General features: G+C 40.1%; 1 protein-coding gene across 4 annotated transcripts in view; it reads left to right on the forward strand.

Annotated features, from left to right (window-relative positions):
• The first annotated feature begins 288 nt into the window (after window positions 1-288).
• The window catches only part of LOC124141450 (trichohyalin-like), a 46,564-nt gene continuing 27,807 nt past the window's right edge, over window positions 289-19,045 (forward strand). For 2 of the 4 annotated variants that reach the window (XM_048402416.1, XM_048402418.1), the window contains exons 1-15: window positions 289-467; window positions 1,209-1,292; window positions 1,751-1,862; window positions 2,614-2,744; window positions 2,865-2,935; window positions 3,767-3,922; window positions 6,857-6,961; window positions 7,217-7,279; window positions 7,415-7,498; window positions 8,641-8,724; window positions 10,870-10,893; window positions 14,391-14,491; window positions 17,012-17,126; window positions 17,656-17,753; window positions 18,854-18,985. In XM_048402416.1, the coding sequence (XP_048258373.1) occupies window positions 1,217-1,292; window positions 1,751-1,862; window positions 2,614-2,744; window positions 2,865-2,935; window positions 3,767-3,922; window positions 6,857-6,961; window positions 7,217-7,279; window positions 7,415-7,498; window positions 8,641-8,724; window positions 10,870-10,893; window positions 14,391-14,491; window positions 17,012-17,126; window positions 17,656-17,753; window positions 18,854-18,985 (1,352 nt within the window). In that variant the 5' untranslated portion in view covers window positions 289-467; window positions 1,209-1,216. Of the gene's footprint in view, window positions 468-1,208; window positions 1,293-1,750; window positions 1,863-2,613; window positions 2,745-2,864; window positions 2,936-3,766; window positions 3,923-6,856; window positions 6,962-6,992; window positions 7,036-7,216; window positions 7,280-7,414; window positions 7,499-8,640; window positions 8,725-10,869; window positions 10,894-14,390; window positions 14,492-17,011; window positions 17,127-17,655; window positions 17,754-18,853; window positions 18,986-19,045 lie in introns of those variants that run through there. The other 2 variants (XM_048402417.1, XM_048402419.1) reach the window with 2 other exon arrangements.

Below are 19,045 nucleotides of genomic sequence, written 5' to 3' on the forward strand. Positions count from 1 at the left end.
TATTGTGTTTATTGTATATTAATGTTTGCATAATTGAATCTCTTGTGGAATCAGATTCATGCAAATTCCTTAAAAACAAGAAGGTTTCTCAAGCTAATACTGGATAGATTTTGTTTATTATTTGTTTGGGTACGAACTGACGGGGTAAGTTTGGTTTAACTTTTATGTTTTCGGGGTACGTTTTACGACGAAATATATACATTTGTTACAAATATTACCACATCCCAAATAACCGGTCCCTAAATTTGATGCACAATGACCGGTCCCTCCCGTTAGGCACAGCTTGAAAGAAAATGGCGGCTGTTTGTTGACAGTCACCATGAAACGATTTAAAAAGTTGTGTTGTAGCCGATTATGAAGAATTAGCATTCTTCGATTAAACAAGGTCCGAAAGACCTGTTTTCAAACGATTGTTTGTTCGAACATTCCATTTGGAAGAGTGTAGGATTTCGGTGGAACTTGCAAAGGTATGCTATGGAAACATGTCCAAACACCTCTCAGAATGTTGTCATTCAAGTTTGACACTTGTTGTTTCTGTTTAAAATATACGTAAAAGGTATTATTTGTACTGTACATATGATGACCCACTATAGTACTTGTGGCTTGAACACATGTATACGTACATTAAACGAAATAGCCCTAAAGAAGTCAAAGTGAAAGAATGAACATTGCTAAGGAATCAAGAAATAAGAGATCTATCAGGTGTATATAACAAGTTATAGAGTGTATTTGTAGATATTTAATCATACTACTGCACTAAGTGTCGGAGAATTTGATCTTGCACCCTTACCCTCAAAGATAGAGTTCTACACATGCTGAAGTGAAAATATTAGATAATTTCTAAATGGTTTGAAGGGCAAGTATATGCATGTGCTAAGGGATAAGATAACAAGGGTGCAAGAAAACACAGATGTGGAGACATGAATTAAATCAATAAGCTTGATAAGTGTGCCTGTGGAATACTGCAATCTATTTCAGAACTATGTACACTTACACTGTACTGGATAGATCTACCTATTTTTTTAAAATTCAGAGGCATTTAAAATTTGTTGCAGACACAGGGCTGAATATCAGTGCTTGTGATGTCAATCACTGCATTGTCTAGTTCAGATTTCCAGGCTGTCATTATATTGCTGGAATATTGTTGCATGTAGCATAAAACAAACAAATATGCCTAAACTATTCCACGTGACTTGTCCCTATTGCAGCTATCAAGATGACTGGCATGATGATAAACAACCAGGTGATCCTGGAGGAAGACTATGATGAGAACTACGAACCCACAGAACCAGGTCAGTCTTGGATTGCAAGAAAGAAACTTGATCTCCAAGTTTTTTATTTAAAGTCAAGATGTCTGTGATCCTAACCATGATAACAAGCAATGTGTCCTTAAAAAATCATATTGGAAGAAACAAAAATGATATAATCATGATAATATTATAACCATGATGACATCGACATGAATAAGTATGTTTAGAGTAAACAAAATTCATGTTAGTTAGGACTGTTTTCATAAAATCATGATCATGATGATTGTGTCTTTTAGTAAGTTTTCAAAATCATTACCATGCTTACATAACACAAGTATTTTAAAAAGATGCCTACTTCACCATGTTCACCCAGATTTGTTTTTATGCATACAATGATAAAAATATCATCCTTACGAGTCCCCTGTATCATGTATTTAACATTAATTACCTTGGCCTTTGCAAGAACTTCAACAACAAACTTATTTTCTTTCTTATTTCAGAGGTTTATGAATATGCACAGATTATTGGACTTGATCCAAATGTGGAACCACACCTCATGTGGATTGCCAAGGAAGGAATCAATGCACCGCTGCCAGAAAACTGGAAACCATGGTAATGCTACTTCTGCCTAGTCTCACCTTTAATTTGTCTGGTGCTGGCTTGTACACTAGTAAAATGTACATGTCCCTTCAGCAGTTCAGATATCAAAAGGTGTCAGTTATTATGTTGGAACCTGTTGACATCTACACATTCTCCAAAAGACAAAAGACCTGGGTCAATAAAGGACTGTGGTAACTCATGGTTGTAAGAGCCAGCTTAGATGAGAATTTGGTGGTTACACTGTTTGACTGATGCACCAACATCATGGATTGTGGCTCATTTGGTCAATCACCAGTTTGTCTGGCCCAGTCTCTATTTGCAGACTGCTGTCATATATGCCAACTTAGTGACCATGGTGAAAACTAGTTTCAGTTATGAATGGGGTTCATACATCATGATCATGAGCGAAGATGACTTAGTACTTTCCAAGAGTTCATTGCTAAGAATGGCTCTTACCCATACGCCCCATGGTTGTTGTAACAAGTAGCATTGGGGTTTGATGATCTGATGATCACAGTGGCTACTGAGAATAACCATGATAACTAGTTCAGGTACATGGCTGGGTAATCACCGCAAACACTGTTTGTGCATCATCCTGCATCTATGATAATAATATGGAGAACATAGATGCACAATAATGATGGGTATTGGGTTGACTTTCGTATTACAATTTACTGCAATAATGATACATGAAATTCATCTATTATCATTATCATCATTAGAATTTTGTAAATCTTAATTTTCTCATAATTATTTCTTGCAGTCAAGACCCAGAGCAGAACATATACTACTTCAACTTCGCCACCGGGGAGAGCATATGGGATCACCCGTGTGACGAGTTCTACAGAGCTATGGTCGTGGAGGAGAGACGCAAACATGCCCTCAACAAGTCAGGTAGTTACAACATTCAATAACTATCCATTAAACATAAACAGAGAAATACATCTCAACATTTCATTTCATTAAGAACATTGTATTTGTGGTTATTGTTTATGCTGGTTACCACGGTTACAGGTCCTCAGAAGAAAAAGGGTAAACCTGTGAAAGAAGACTTGAAAAAGAAAAAGGAAAAACCTGGATTCAAGGTACTTTTTTCTGTTTGATAAATGACCGTTGTCCAAACATTGAGACATTTTAATGATCAAGATGCAAGAGGCAAAAAAATGTGTAATGGTGACAGTGTGAAGTTGCCAAAAGCGAAATATAAACAGATTTTCCACCTCGGCACAATGTAACAATGGCTACCATAATGAAACTGATTATGAAACTGGTTTGATGTAAATGGGAAGTTTAAATCCACATTAATAATGTAATCCAGAGCAAGAAAAGGTCAAGCATGTAATAGAATATGGGGATATACATAAATAGAATATCTTAGGCATCTGTCGCTTTCAACATGTTAAAACTTTTCAGATATTTGCTTCAAAGTCACGAAAGTTTAAATCTACATTAATAACGTAATCCTAGAACAAGAAAAAGGTCAAGCATGTCATAGAATATGGGGATATACATAAATAGAATATCTTAGGCATCTGTCGCTTTCAACATGTTAAAACTTTTCAGATATTTGCTTCAAAGTCACGAAAGTTTAAATCTACATTAATAACGTAATCCTAGAACAAGAAAAAGGTCAAGCATTTCATAGAATATGAGCATGATGAGGATTTACTTGAGTAGAATATCTTAGGGATCTGTCGCTTTCAACATATTTCAAATATTTTCCTCAAAGTCATGAAGTTTTATGTTTGTATTTTGATAACATTTGATAACCATTTGAGGTATGGTTTGTGCTTTCATAATTTGATCATGTTGTTAATATCGCTTAAGCTGATGTACTAGATTCTAGCAAACAGTGGCAGGTAATTGATCTAACTTTCTGTTATAAAATGGTGAAAGCATGCCATTATATTATTAAGCAACTTGGGCCACTGAAAGCTGAGCCAAGTAGAGGCACACCCTCTCTACACCAGGGCAGGAATCAGCTGGGTCCGCTCAAGTCCTCTGAGGGTCAGGCCACAGCCGGGTCATCACAGCTGGCACCCCTGAGGGGGTCTGCCGGAGCAAGTCAGCCGGTAAGTCTTCATACATATAGCTTGATCTGGTCCCCACCCCACAGTGGTTCCACTGTAGGGTAGGTCCATAGTTTGCTTGTAAAAGACCCCTGTGGGGTATCAAGGGCAGAGGAGGTCCCCTGCATCCCATGTTTGTTGTAAAGGAGCCCTGTGTGGGTTCCAGGGCAGAGGAGGTCCCCTGCATCCCATGTTTGTTGTAAAAGAGGGCTGTGTGGGATTCAGGTAAGAGGAGGTCCCCTGCATCCCATGTTTGTTGTAAAAGAGGGCTGTGTGGGATTCAGGTAAGAGGAGGTCCCCTGCATCCCATGTTTGTTGTAAAAGAGCCCTGTGTGGGTTCCAGGGCAGAGGAGGTCCCCTGCATCCCATGTTTGTTGTAAAAGAGGGCTGTGTGGGATTCAGGGCAGAGGAGGTCCCCTGCATCCCATGTTTATTGTAAAAGAGGGCTGTGTGGGATTCAGGGCAGAGGAGGTCCCCTGCATCCCATGTTTGTTGTAAAAGAGCCCTGTGTGGGATTCAGGGCAGAGGAGGTCCCCTGCATCCCATGTTTGTTGTAAAGGAGCCCTGTGTGGGATTCAGGGCAGAGGAGGTCCCGTGCATCCCATGTTTGTTGTAAAGGAGCCCTGTGTGGGATTCAGGGCAGAGGAGGTCCCCTGCATCCCATGTTTGTTGTAAAAGAACCCTGTGTGGGATTCAGGGCAGAGGAGGCCCCGTGCATCCCATGTTTGTTGTAAAAGAGCACTGTGTGGGTTCCAGGGCGATGGAGGTCCCCAGTGTCTCATGATTGTTGTAGAAGACTCTTTAGGAAATTCAAAGACAAAGTAGGTTCCTATTGTCCGATGTTGTTGTAAAAAACCCAGTTGGATTCCAGGGGCTCTAGTACTGATACCGATAACAACCAGTTAACATGAAGATGAAGTATTCATTTCATATTTGTTTAGAACTGTTTGTGTTTTAAATAGCATTAGAATAAATTCAGTTACTAGATCTTTATGAGAACCTTTGTCATCACTGAGTGAGACTAGCTGATTTTTCTTTACAGCTGTCACCAACTGTAAGTGTGCTATCTAGCAGTGGTTCATGTATACATGGTATATCCAGTAGTCAGTTATGAAGTAAAGGGCTTTACTTTACTTTCCCTTTGATTGGCAATCAAAAGTAAACGCTCTGTAACAAAGTAGCCATGTACTAGGTGGAACATCAAGGACCCATCCCTTTGGGTTGTATAATCAATGTACCCAGTGATTACTTGAGACTGCTGTTTTAATCCAATCAATCTACTCTCGTGTGTTTTAGTGTATTATGTCTGCATAGTAAGATAATATTGACCTGTGTTCTGGTTTGTGACATGGTGTAGTGGCAGTGTTTGAAATAATTTTTAAACCCAACAAGATGTAGGGCAGGAGACCCATAAAAATTGCCTGCCCCTCTTCAAAGCTACCTGCCTGCATTCAGATATTATCAATATTGAAAAGTCGCGAAAAATAAAAGACAAATCACGTCTTGATTCAGTAGAAATAATGCAAACAATTACTTGAGAATCAACAAGGATTTATAATATAACTGAATACATAAGCAGTCATAAAATTAGTTGCCAGACAGTTGGGCAGGTTGGGAAATTTCATGCAGGCCGACGGAAAAGTTACCAGCCACAGGCCGGTGGGCAGGCAGTTATTTCGGACACTGTGTAGTGGCATGTTTCGTACTGCAGCATCATGGTCAATGCTTGGTACTTCCTGCAGTAACATCAGTAACATTTCAGTAACCATGGTGTCCAGTACCTAATGTTTTGCCGTGGTATAGCTGGAGTTTTGCTGCCTATGGCGTAAATCAAAACTCATTGACATACTCACTTATAGAGTTATCTGCTCTCAGTAATTTAGTTTGAAAGTAATGTGTGGATGTTGTAGTTGATGGACTGCTACTGTTTTGTTTGAATGAAAACATTGCAGTCACACTGCTTGGTCCATTGCTCTGTCAAGTACATTCTGAACTGGTGCCTTTTGCTATTTAGAAATTTTAGAAATTTTATTTTTAACGTTTCCATGGCAACAAGATGGACTTAGGTTCTGTGAGGGTAGGGTTCGTTTCCGGAGCATAACTCATAAACCGTTCAATATTTTTTCATGAAACTTTGCAGGTTTGTCAGGTTCATTCTGAACTGGTGCCTTTTGCTATTTAGACTTTTTTATTTTTTACGTTTCCATTGCAGCAAAATGGACTTAGGTTCTAAACTCTTCTTTTTTTTTACAATTTCCATGACAAGTTCCACCTTGGTTAAAAAAGGTTAGGGTTTGTTTAGATTTAATTAAGTCATAAATTCTGCAACAGGGGCGGGGGATATAGCCACATTAGTGGCAAACTCTTGATTTACCTTGTCTTGACTTTTACTTATTGCTTATCTCATCTCTGTCCCGAAAGGTAGTGGACCCCTGAGTCACACATGCACACTGGAAGCACGTGACTAGGCCGATGACTCGTCACTCTCTCATTTTCATGCCAACTGAGAAGTTGGACACATTTTTCCTTGATTAGTTATCCTTTTTACATGTTTGAGAAATGACATTCTGTGAAAGTAAATATTTCTCATTGGTACTCACCAAATAATTTGTCACTTTTTGCGACATTTTTCAATTACTCTTAACAACTATAATGATCAAGTGGCTTTCCATTTACTATATTTCTTTGTATGCTACACAACTTTTGATAGGGATAATCAGATATGGCATTCTATTTTAATATACACTTGACGTATTATGAGAATAAGTGTTGTTTATCATGGAAAGATAAAAAATATCTCTATCAAAAGTAGTGTAGTATATATCATGTATATAGGTAGTTTGCCTACCGGCATGTCACGTTGCTTTGTTCTGCTGTGGACATGGTGATGCTGTGCCTGAGTGTGGTAGTTTACTGATACATGATCCACGTCCACAGATTCGCTCCAGTATGAACACTACCACAGGGTCGCTGAAGTCCAGCAAGATGAACATGACCAGCAGCATGAGCATCCCCATCTACTCCACGGAGTATGACGATGAGGTAGGTGTTGTCATAGTGACAGTGTGACCAGCAGCATGAGCATCCCCATCTACTCCACGGAGTATGACGATGAGGTAGGTGTTGTCATGGTGACAGTATGACCAGCAGCATGAACATCCCCATCTACTCCACAGAGTACGATGTTGTCATAGTAACGCTGTGACCAACAGCATGAGTAGCCCGCTCCAAAATGTGTATATGTTTGTGTTCCACAGCATGATATTGCATCACTCATTGACCCCTTCCTGTTTTCAGGATGAGAAGCCTACAAGGAGGCTCCTGGATGACACTCAGGATATTGGTGCTTTAGGCTATGAGGTGAGTAGGCCTTCAATGGAGCCTTCAAAGTTCGCTATTGTGACTTTAAGGTGTGGTCATATTAGAAATCTAATTTAACATGTTCAAGTTTAGTTTAAATAGTTAAATTACAGTCTTATTTCTTGGTTTTGTCAGGAATCCGATCCAGGGAGTGTGCAGGATCGAGCCCCCATCAAGATAGAGACAGACAGTGACAGTGATGACTACCAGAAGGATGTTGTGAGTAGCTGCTGCTGCTGCTGCTATAGTGTTATCTGCATTGTTATCATGAGTTGTGTGTGGTTCAGATATGTTTCAGAATTAGCAATATCATGAATTTCAATATATCATCACTCAAAAAAGTAAAACACCACCTTTTGATTTATCCTAATATGTACAATGTTCTAATCATGCTAATGATTGAGTGAGTGAGTGAGCATGGTTTTACGTCGCTTTTAGCAATATTTCAGCAATATCACGGCGGGGGACAATAGAAATGGGCTTCACAGATGGAACCCATGTCGGGAATCGAACCTGGGTCTTCGGCCTGACGAGCGAACGCTTTAACCTCTAGGCTCCCCGACTGCCCCTGCCCAATGATCTAACCACAACTTACTCTGTGGATGTCAGATTGTAGTTTTTATGTATTCAGCATGGAGTCAGCGTATAATTAGTACACATAAGGCTGCAGTACAATAAGTGTTAGAAAGTATTGAACATTTAAAGCATAGTGTTTTTCTTCTGCAGTAAGTACTTGGGGACAGTGGTGTGAACTGGTGTGGATGTTTGGTTGTGAGGCAGATGGGATGAAAATCTAATGGTTTATTATGGCCTTACTTCAAACCTATTTTATTAGTTTTAATTGGTTAATCTTGACTCACTCCCCTGTGGAGATTCCAGAGCTGAATGGATCATTGTTTGCAATATTCCATCTATATGATGGCGGTCTGTAAATAATCAAGTCTGGACCAGACGATCCAGTGATCGACATCATGAGGATCGATCCATGCAATTGGGATACGATGACATGCATCAGCCAAGTCAGGAACCTGACCACCTGAACTCATTGGTCACCTCTTACCACAAGCATTGTCGCCTCTTATGACAAGCATTGGTTGCTGAAGACCTATTCTATCCCGGATCCTCACAGTACAAATGGATCATTGTACTCCATGCTTGTCACAGGAGCCAACTCTAAAGAGGATCAGGTGGTCACAGTGTGTGGGCTGGCATATACTGTGGCATCTACTCCCTACCCATGGTGCTCAGTCCCTGACTCGATTACAGGCCGCCATGATATAACTGTATTATTGCTGACTGCGGCATACATATAATTCACTCACTCACTCTGGACATTTACCAATCCACTTCCTCTCCTCCAGGACTTCTTCATCAACAGCAAACTGAGTGAGCAGCTGATGGACATCGAGACGATGGACCCTGTGATGAGGGAGTCGCTAGAGAAGGTGAGACAAGCCTTCATCGGAAGGCTGGTACTTGTGTTAGTCAGTGATGGTGACAGGCCAAGGGAGATGATCCTTCCAGAAAATGTTTTCTCTGTGTCTGGGCACTTTTTGAAGATTAAGGTGCTATGACACGGCTTCATACTATCATCGTTCATAGATACATTTGTTGTAGAATGTCATGTCATGATTCTTAACTCTAAGTCAGGTTAATCTAACTACCTGGCACTTTTTGGAGACCCGGCACTTATATTGATTTAAGTTTAAGTTCAGACACAGTACGTAGTAGAGGCTAGTAAATATGAAGAGGCCCAGTGCTTATTTGACAGAAACTAATATCTTCATTTTTAGTTCTTAAACTGTTTATTAGTTTTGTTAGTACCCATATATCAGCTCATTTCTCATACGGATCAGAGTTAATCAGTGGCCATCCTTACATCTGTATTATACAAGACCTGGTCTTCCACTAACAGTTGTCTAAGAGCATGGTTGTACTGTAGACTGTCAGGATAAGGGCATCTCAATGATATTTAAACAGCCACAGCGTTAGAAATTGGCACTAGTCCTGTAGTCCTTACCAAACTGCCCAATAGTAAAGGTATCCTAAGGACTAGTAGAAATTGGCCCTTTTAAGGGTTTGGCGTTATCATTATAAGGATTAGTGGACAAAAACTGTTAGTTTTTAACCCTGCAGCCATCTGTCCATAACCCATGTGTATCACATACATACCTGCATGTATCAAGTAATCCCATTGTTGAGGCTCATTTAGAAAGCTTGCATTATATATTCCTGCCTACAGCAGTTTTCACCCTAGCTCATCATGGGACAAGCTTGTTAGACTGGATATTCTAATTTCACACATACTGTGAGTTACATGTGTCATTAGTGAGTTCATGGGATCTTATAAGCTGAATGGACTGTACACCAAGAGGCCGAAGATTGAGGGGTGTACACAAACATTCAGCTCATTAAATCTCATACATCTCGGTATTAACACCTGTTACAATTTTATCATTACGAGTTCACATGATACAGAGAATTAACATTTGTGTATGACATTAAGATCTATCTTGTCACCACTTGATACAGTAACTTAAATACAAGGCAGTGGTCACCCAAATGACATGTTTGGCATTTTAAAAGATTCCTCCTAGCCAATGGGGGCACCGTTCCACGAAGCCATCTTAGCGCTAAGGTGATCGTTATTCCCATACTTGTTATTAACACTGGCTTACCATAGTCATAGTGCTAAGATCGCTTAGTGGAACGGAGCCCTGGTGGCTAGATTATGTAACGAGTAATGATAAATCAGTTTTCCTTCCAGCTCATCAGGGAGTCTCAGTAGGGAGTTCATCTTCAGATGTTCATCTAGGTTGTGTGTTCACATGCTATATACTGTAATCAATGTCATTAGTGCACACCTCACCCTACTACCCTTGCACCCATGCTTTTCATGCTAATGCTGATTTGTACTGAATCCCTGCTAATTTTGTATTTGTCAAATATTTTCTCCACTGCAATAGCTGAATGACTATAGATCAGAGATTTTCTGATCAAGTGATCTGTACTTTAATGTACATTTAATGTAAAGTGACCCATTGTCGAAATGAGTGGAAACATTCGGTTACTGGTCTGGACCCACTTGATCAAAGGAATCTTAGTGCATCAACTCTTGTTGGTCTTATGTTAATATGTTAAGATTAAGATTGCTCTGAGCAAGTGGGCCCTGAAGCTATCTTTGACAAAGATGTGTTTTTAGTAATAATAAAGTAATTAAGTGAAAGAATATCATTCCTCAGCAACCTATACATGTCGTAAGATGGGACTTAATCAATAGGGTGGTCAGGCTCGGTGATCGTATCCCAATTGTTTGGATCATTACTCATGATTTCAATCACTAGATTGTCTGGTCAAAACTTGATTATTTACAGACTACTGTCAAAAAGCTGGAAAATTGACAAGTGCAGCATTAAACAAACAAACAAACAAACAAACAAACAAACAAACAAAACAGCCTGGTTTCAGACTATTATCATGATTATGCTGAGGTGCTAATTACGTTGATTGCAGTATGTATAGGACAGTTTCTGGTTGAACCTGTCTAGGTTATATTAGCATGTAGTATACTGACATATTCACTTTCTCAGTTGTATCCAGGAACAAGATACCAGGTACTGTGTGTCATGCTCTCTTGTCTCATCACCAGCACAATCTTATGGTTCGCAAACTTGGTTCTTGCAAGGCTAATTCAAACACATTCACCATCTTTGACAGTTTATTTTGATATGATTTGAAAGTGGATTAATCCTTCCAGGTTCATTTTTTTCTAGGATTAGGATTAACAGCACCCTTTCCCCTTTTGTTTAGGTATATTTATTTTTGTCTCACCCGACTTAAAGTCAAGTGAGTTCATGTCATTGCACATTGTCCCTCAGCCATCTGTCCGGTTGTCCGCACAGATTCTGATCTAATTTTTTTAATTTCTAATGATTTTTTTCCCACTGCTCCGCCATTTTTGCATGTGTCATTATCAAATTTGATAAGCAGCAAATATGTGCTATGCAGAAAAACTTTCTACACAAGTATGGATACGTATTTTTTAAGAATGGACAATTGTTTGTCAATTATGCATTAACTTGAACCAACATTTCAATTAATTTTCCCCTGGAATAGACAGACCTGTTTTTTTCTCTATAATTTGACAAGTGAATGGTTTCAAATTTTGTACAAGGAAAACGTGCATCACTAGAAGCATCAATCCCTGCTGTTACCCCTGCCCCAAGTGTCACAGCTAGCCCTCTCTACCGCTACAACTAGCTTACACATCTCATTCCTCAGCTTTGTGCTTCAAGAATGTAAACTCTGTTCCCAAGAATTATGAATTTTCACTTATGTTTATTAATTTATGGACTATAGCAAACATCAATATGCTCTGTAAGGGGTTGGTGGGAGGGAGTGAAGCAGGTGGTAGCCTAGTGGTTAAAGCATTCGCTCATCACGCCGAAGACCCGGGTTTGATTCCCCACATGGGTACAGTATGTGAAGACCATTTCTGGTGTCCCCCGGCGTGAATTTGCTGGAATATTGCTAAAAGCAGGTACTAGTGAATTGGTTTGTCACAAAGGGTGCTTCGATGTGGATTGTACTGGGACTATCTCGGACGACTAGAGTGGCAGAACTGATATACTGCTCAAGCCCCCCCCTCCAAACAGTATTGTTTCTTGTCTTTCGGTTTGGCAAAAAATGACACTTTTTTTCTTTGGCAAGCTCATTTCCTTAATTCATTAATACTGACCCGAACAATACCATCTTTGTGTTCTGTCGGTTTTTATTCTCCAGTATTAAAATGTCCTTTCACAGTCATTCATAAAAGTTCAGTAGAATGGTATCTACACTGCACTTGAAAAGTCCTAAAGGCCTCATAATCTCCCCAACCCTCAACACAGACACAACCTGCACAGACAGAGATGCATTGTGTGCCATGTGCAATTTGTACGTTCCCTTTTTGGAAAGCAGGTCAGAGTTACCTGCCCTTGCTTAAAAATCCCAGAAATAAATAAGACTGACAATAACTCCGTGTTCATTGATGTCAATCCAACTGATGCTGGCTGACCTTTCAGATCTTTGCAATAATAACCAATAAGGTGCATGAATACCCTTGAGTGTGTTTGGTTTGGTGGTGAGATGAACACTTGCACAGACTGCTGTGATTGCTTGAGGAGCACTTTAATGGAATGGATGAAAGCACAAAGGGTTGACATTAGATTAACAATTTAGCAACAGTGGGTTAACGTCATCTACATCATCCATCAATCCAATAATTTAGCAATGAGTGCTGAAGACTTGGTGATGGCTGGCAGCCCCTTAATATTTTAGTACAATAAATGTGCTACTTGGCTGTCAACTGTTTACATTTTGTCTTAATGCAGAATTAAAATAATGTTATATTTGGGTGTTTTAAATACTAATAAAGGTAACAGGGGCTGAGTCATATAGCTGGAACTGCCGAGTGCAATGCTAAACAAGAAACAATGAAAATTAGGATAACCTCAGCTACAGGGGTGTTTGTTTTGACATTTTGTTATACAGTTGTGAGGAAACAACTGTAAGTAATTTAGCACATTTTTGAAATACACATATTATGGGGCTGCCAGAATAATAACATTAATTCATCTGCTTCATGTGAGCTTGAGAATCATTGTCACATGCCAAGTGACTATATGGTAGGTGAGTAAGAAAACGTACAACTTTATGGATAACAACTTCTGGTTTATTGCATCTAGTGGCGTTTCGATGTAGATTTTTACACCGTTATCAAGCTCTTACTCACCAACTTCTAGAATGCCAATCAAACAGTTATATGGTAGGTGAGTCTTAGTGTAGTAACAGGTCAGGTTACCTTGTGGCACCACATTTTGTTATGCAGAGTTGCTTGCCTTAGCTATGTCCGGATCCACTGATGGTGGGATTGAATCTCCAATTATGATCCTTGGTTTGTCAGCACCATAACCTTATTCAAGCGGTCATTGATGACTGGGTACAGTGAATACCTAGCTTGCAAGATAAGAATGTCTGTATCAGAGATATTGCATGGTATTGCATGGCAAAATGAGAAGGAATTTGAGGGATCTATAAATGCAAGCTATTGTGTGAGCGAATTATTCATTTATTTCATAATCAGGAGTTTTTACCTATGTGAGTCTGCTTACATGGCATATTTCCCATGGTATGTTTTGGAAGTCAAGAAGTATGGAGCCTGTCTATGCAACATACCCATGATGGCAGACCCCATGCTGACAACCTGTTTCACCAGTAGATTGTATACTGAATAATTGATTTGTAGATAGACAGTCTAGTTTGCCATTTTTGTCAAACCTCTGTTAATGGTTATTGCACTTAGATGCTTTAAATCTGGAAGCCTTTTGGTTGTGCAAGATGGTGTCCTCTAAACCTTGAAGGTAAACTGACATGTTGGTGGAAGAAGTTGATATGTTCTCATGGCCAGGGAGTAACCCTTGCAACAGAATTATGACATTAAGAACAGGTGCTCTTTGAATTTTGAACTGGTAGTTCGATGCTGGTCAATATGTCACACAACATATCCCTAGGACATAGGTAGTGTGGGTAGAAAAATATGTGCATAGAATTCTTTCACAATTTGTTATGTTTGAATGTGCTGAAGATGATTTATTAGATAAAAAATGTGATCATATTTGACTGAGGTCTTCATAACATCATGCTGAAGAGGTGTGTGTAATGTTATTGTTGTTCATCAGGTGGTCTTCAGCAACCCATGCATGTCGTAAAAGGCAACTATGCTTGTCGTAAGAGGAGACTAACAGGATCGGGTGGTCAGGTTCGCAGACTTGGTTGATGCATGTTATCGTATCCCAATTGGGTGGATTGACGCTCATGATGTCTATCACTGGATTGTCTGGTCCAGACTCAATCATTGACCTTTCCATCGTATAGCTAGAATATTGCTGAGTGCGACGTTAAACAAACAAACAAAACGTACCCTGATGGTGTGGATTGCTATCAGATTTGATTATTCACAGGCCATGGTCATAAAGCTGGAGTATTGCTGAGTGTGGCTTTAACAATAAACAGCAAACAAACATAATGCTATTGTTGATCCTTGTTTGTCATGCTATTGTTGACCCTGCAGGACATCGAGCTGACATCGTCCCTCAAGTCCACGGCCAGAGAGAGTCCCCTGGAAGATGACAGGAAGAGGATGGCAGACATGGCAGCTTCGGCTGCAGACAGGTCAGTGTCACCCGTGTTTCCACAGCTCCAAAGCTCCATGGCTCCAAGTGTGGACTCTTTGTGTCCTGTGCCCAAGCATCACAAATAACTAGGACTGGGCATCAGTTAGTTAAAATTTGGCTGACTGTTTGACATGGTACTCTATTGGCATGGACCATCACTCCATCGGAGTTCATCCAAAACAAGTTTGTCAGTAACAAATATTGCTGACTGTCGATGTTAAAAAACATTCACTCACATACTACTGTGGGATGTACATCTGACTTTCCTTTCACTCTTATGAACCTGTGTGAGCTTATATAAGTTGGATTTTTGTCTGTTCAGTATTAAGAAAACGAACCACTTTATGGATAACAACTTCTGATTTATTGCATATAGCAACGTTTCGATGTAGAATTTTACACCGTTATCAAGCTGGAGTGGACTGGGTAACCTGACCTGTTACTACATTAAGACTCACCTACCATATAACTGTTTGATTGGCATTCTAGAAGTTGGTGAGTAAGAGCTTGATAATGGTGTAAAAATCTACATGGAAATGTCGCTAGATGCAATAAACCAGAAGTTTTTATCCATACAGTTGTACGTTTTCTTACTCACTCTCCAACTTCTTGAATGCCAATCAAACTGTTCAGTATGAATTTTCCATCAATTGCATAGCCCATTTTAAGGTTTGGGATGAGTCCAGTCTTGCTTGGCTGATGTTAGGCTGTTGTGGATATTATGGTATCCACATAATACCATATGGTCGTCTGGTAGTGGATGTTATGTGTCAGACAGCTGAAGTCATGCTATACTTGGTATCATGTGTCAGACAGCTGAAGTCATGCTATACTTGGTATTGTGTGTCAGACGTCTGAAGTCATGCTATACTTGATATTGTGTGTCAGATGTCTGAAGTCATGCTATACTTGGTATTGTGTGTCAGATGTCTGAAGTCATGCTATACTTGGTATCATGTGTCAGACGTCTGAAGTCATGCTGTACTTGGTATTGTGTGTCAGATGTCTGAAGTCATGCTATACTTGGTATCATGTGTCAGACGTCTGAAGTCATGCTGTACTTGGTATTGTGTGTCAGACGTCTGAAGTCATGCTATGCTTGGTATTGTGTGTCAAACCTCTGAAGTCATGCTATACTTGGTATCATATGTCAGACATCTGAAGTCATGCAATACTTGGTATTGTGTGTCAGACGTCTGAAGTCATGCAATACTTGGTATCATGTGTCAGAAGTCTGAAGTCATGCTATACTTGGTATCATGTGTCAGAAGTCTGAAGTCATGTTGTACTTGGTATTGTGTGTCAGACGTCTGAAGTCATGCTATACTTGGTATTGTGTGCCAGACAGCTGAAGTCATGCTATACTTGGTATTGTGTGTCAGACGTCTGAAGTCATGTTGTACTTGGTATTGTGTGTCAGACGTCTGAAGTCATGCTATGCTTGGTATTGTGTGTCAGATGTCTGAAGTCATGTTGTACTTGGTATTGTGTGTCAGACGTCTGAAGTCATGTTGTACTTGGTATTGTGTGTCAGACGTCTGAAGTTATGCTATACTTGGTATCATGTGTCAGACGTCTGAAGTCATGTTGTACTTGGTATTGTGTGTCAGACGTCTGAAGTCATGCTGTACTTGGTATTGTGTGTCAGACGTCTGAAGTCATGCTGTACTTGGTATCGTGTGTCAGACGTCTGAAGTCATGCTGTACTTGGTATTGTGTGTCAGACGTCTGAAGTCATGCTATGCTTGGTATTGTGTGTCAAACCTCTGAAGTCATGCTATACTTGGTATCATGTGTCAGACATCTGAAGTCATACAATACTTGGTATTGTGTGTCAGACGTCTGAAGTCATGCAATACTTGGTATCATGTGTCAGAAGTCTGAAGTCATGCTATACTTAGTATCATGTGTCAGAAGTCTGAAGTCATGTTGTACTTGGTATTGTGTGTCAGACGTCTGAAGTCATGCTATACTTGGTATTGTGTGTCAGACGTCTGAAGTCATGCTATACTTGGTATTGTGTGCCAGACAGCTGAAGTCATGCTATACTTGGTATTGTGTGTCAGACGTCTGAAGTCATGTTGTACTTGGTATTGTGTGTCAGACGTCTGAAGTCATGCTATGCTTGGTATTGTGTGTCAGATGTCTGAAGTCATGTTGTACTTGGTATTGTGTGTCAGATGTCTGAAGTCATGTTGTACTTGGTATTGTGTGTCAGACGTCTGAAGTTATGCTATACTTGGTATCATGTGTCAGACGTCTGAAGTCATGTTGTACTTGGTATTGTGTGTCAGACGTCTGAAGTCATGCTGTACTTGGTATCATGTGTCAGACGTCTGAAGTCATGCTGTACTTGGTATTGTGTGTCAGAAGTCTGAAGTCATGTTGTACTTGGTATTGTGTGTCAGACGTCTGAAGTCATGCTGTACTTGGTATTGTGTGTCAGACGTCTGAAGTCATGCTGTACTTGGTATTGTGTGTCAGACGTCTGAAGTCATGCTGTACTTGGTATTGTCAGACGTCTGGTCAAGGATGAGGAGCAGAAGGTGCAGACGGCCAATGACCGGGCTGTCAGTGACATGAAGCGACGCATGGAGAAGGAGCTCGAGAACGCCAAGCTGGAGCTCTTAGAGGTAAGTCACTGGGGAGGAGGTCACAGAGACCTCGGCACCTCACACAATGCATAGATCGGCTTTACTTAATCACTATGGGGAAAGAGTTGGTCAGGATGATAAGCTGATTCATTTTACATTACATATTCACCATATTTGGGTAGTTGGGTGGTTAAGGCACTGGCACTACACACCTGCTTCGATTCCTCACATGGGTTCAATGTTTGAAGCCCATATAAGGTGTATCTGACCATGATAAGGCTGGAATATTGCTAACTACAGTGCAGAACCTTACTCTTTCATGATGTCCCAAACACCTGTTTTCATTTAAGAAATAAACAACGAGTGGGAGTTGTTTATCGTACAATGAAACACTGCAGGAAGAATAAACCATTATGGGCACTCACTCACCTCACTCACTCACTCACTCACACACTCACTCACTCACTCACTCACTCACTCACTCACTCACTCACTCACTCACTCACTCACTCACTCACTCACTCACTCACTCAAGACAAGCAACTGTATAGTGTGCGGTCTGTTGTAGGACAAGGATTCTCGGCTGCGGAAGCTGAAGGCGGAGATCCGGCGGGAGCAGGAAGAGGAGGAGAGGAAGCTGAGAGATGAGAAGGAGGAGAGCATCAAGTGAGTTGGCCCTCATCACATAGACGACACGAGCGTCTTCTGGTTCGATGTCACTAGATAGGCTAGCACCAAGTAGATCATGTAGACCAGCTGTAGCAAGGAGTGTTCATCATGTGTTTAAACAGTAATACTGTAGCTTGGTTAATGGTAAATGGTTGGTATAATTTCCTGATTCTTTTAAGGATTAGCTGTTAATACATTATTACATTTGTTTATTATTTCTAATTATTTGGTTGATTTAGTACTATTACTTCATAATGGTAAAGGATATTGAAATTGTTATTGACTGTAGATTGTGTGTGAAAATATTTTGTTTGCTGTTTTCTTCAATTGATGTGCTAGAGTAATACTGACACTAGAGGCTCTTAGTTTTAGAGATTTTCACTCCAGAAGATAGTTTTAGAGATTTTCACTCCTGGAGATTAGAACGCCTAGGCCTGAAGTGTGTAATTTAATCTCAAGTAGTGAATCATGTCACAGTGACTACGAATAGACCCACACAACATGCAGTTTATGACTTCTTCTTGATAGAATGACCTTCATGTACTGTTACTTCAACATGTTCAAGGTATAAACCCACACATCTCCGTCAGTCATTAGCTTTCTTTTGATGTGCCATTGCATTTCGGAACATATTTTAGCATGTTGGGTTGTTTTCAATTCCATTTTTATCTGAATGAAAATGTTGATACCAGACAAACTTCTAAACTGATACTAATATTTGTGAGACGCCCAAGTAAAATATTACACATTTATCTATAATGAAATTTGATAAGAGAAAAAAACCACCAAGTCAAGATCTAAAAAAGAAAAAACAAAATGAGATTTGACCAAAAGGTTTTGTCAAATACTGCATCTGTTAAGACTCAACAAGATCAATGTTTGCTAGAAATTCATAATAGCTGGAATATCGCTAAAAGCGGCGTAAAACCATACTCACCCACTCATAATATAGTGTACCATCCATGCATCCTAAGTCTCCATGATGTAATACTGGCTAGTGAGAAGTGGGCTTGTACCTGACATTAGTGTTACTGTCATCATATGGGCGCCCCCTACACTCATGTGCTTCTCTCTCACTGCCGCGGCGGCCATGTTAGACTGGCCGAGTCGAGGTTGCAGGCGCAGGCTGAGCAGGAGCGGGAAGACCTCAAGGATGCGCGAGAGAGTGACCTCAGTAAACTCAGGGAAGAGTGCGAGAGAAAGAAGCAAGACGAGGAAAAGAAACTGCGGTAGGCCAGCATGCAGGAGAAGGGCGGACGTTTCATGCCTCGCACATAAAGATTCCCTCC

The sequence above is a fragment of the Haliotis rufescens genome, unplaced genomic scaffold, assembly GCF_023055435.1.
Source record: "Haliotis rufescens isolate VD_foot unplaced genomic scaffold, xgHalRufe1.0.p SCAF_26, whole genome shotgun sequence".
NCBI lineage: Eukaryota > Metazoa > Mollusca > Gastropoda > Lepetellida > Haliotidae > Haliotis > Haliotis rufescens.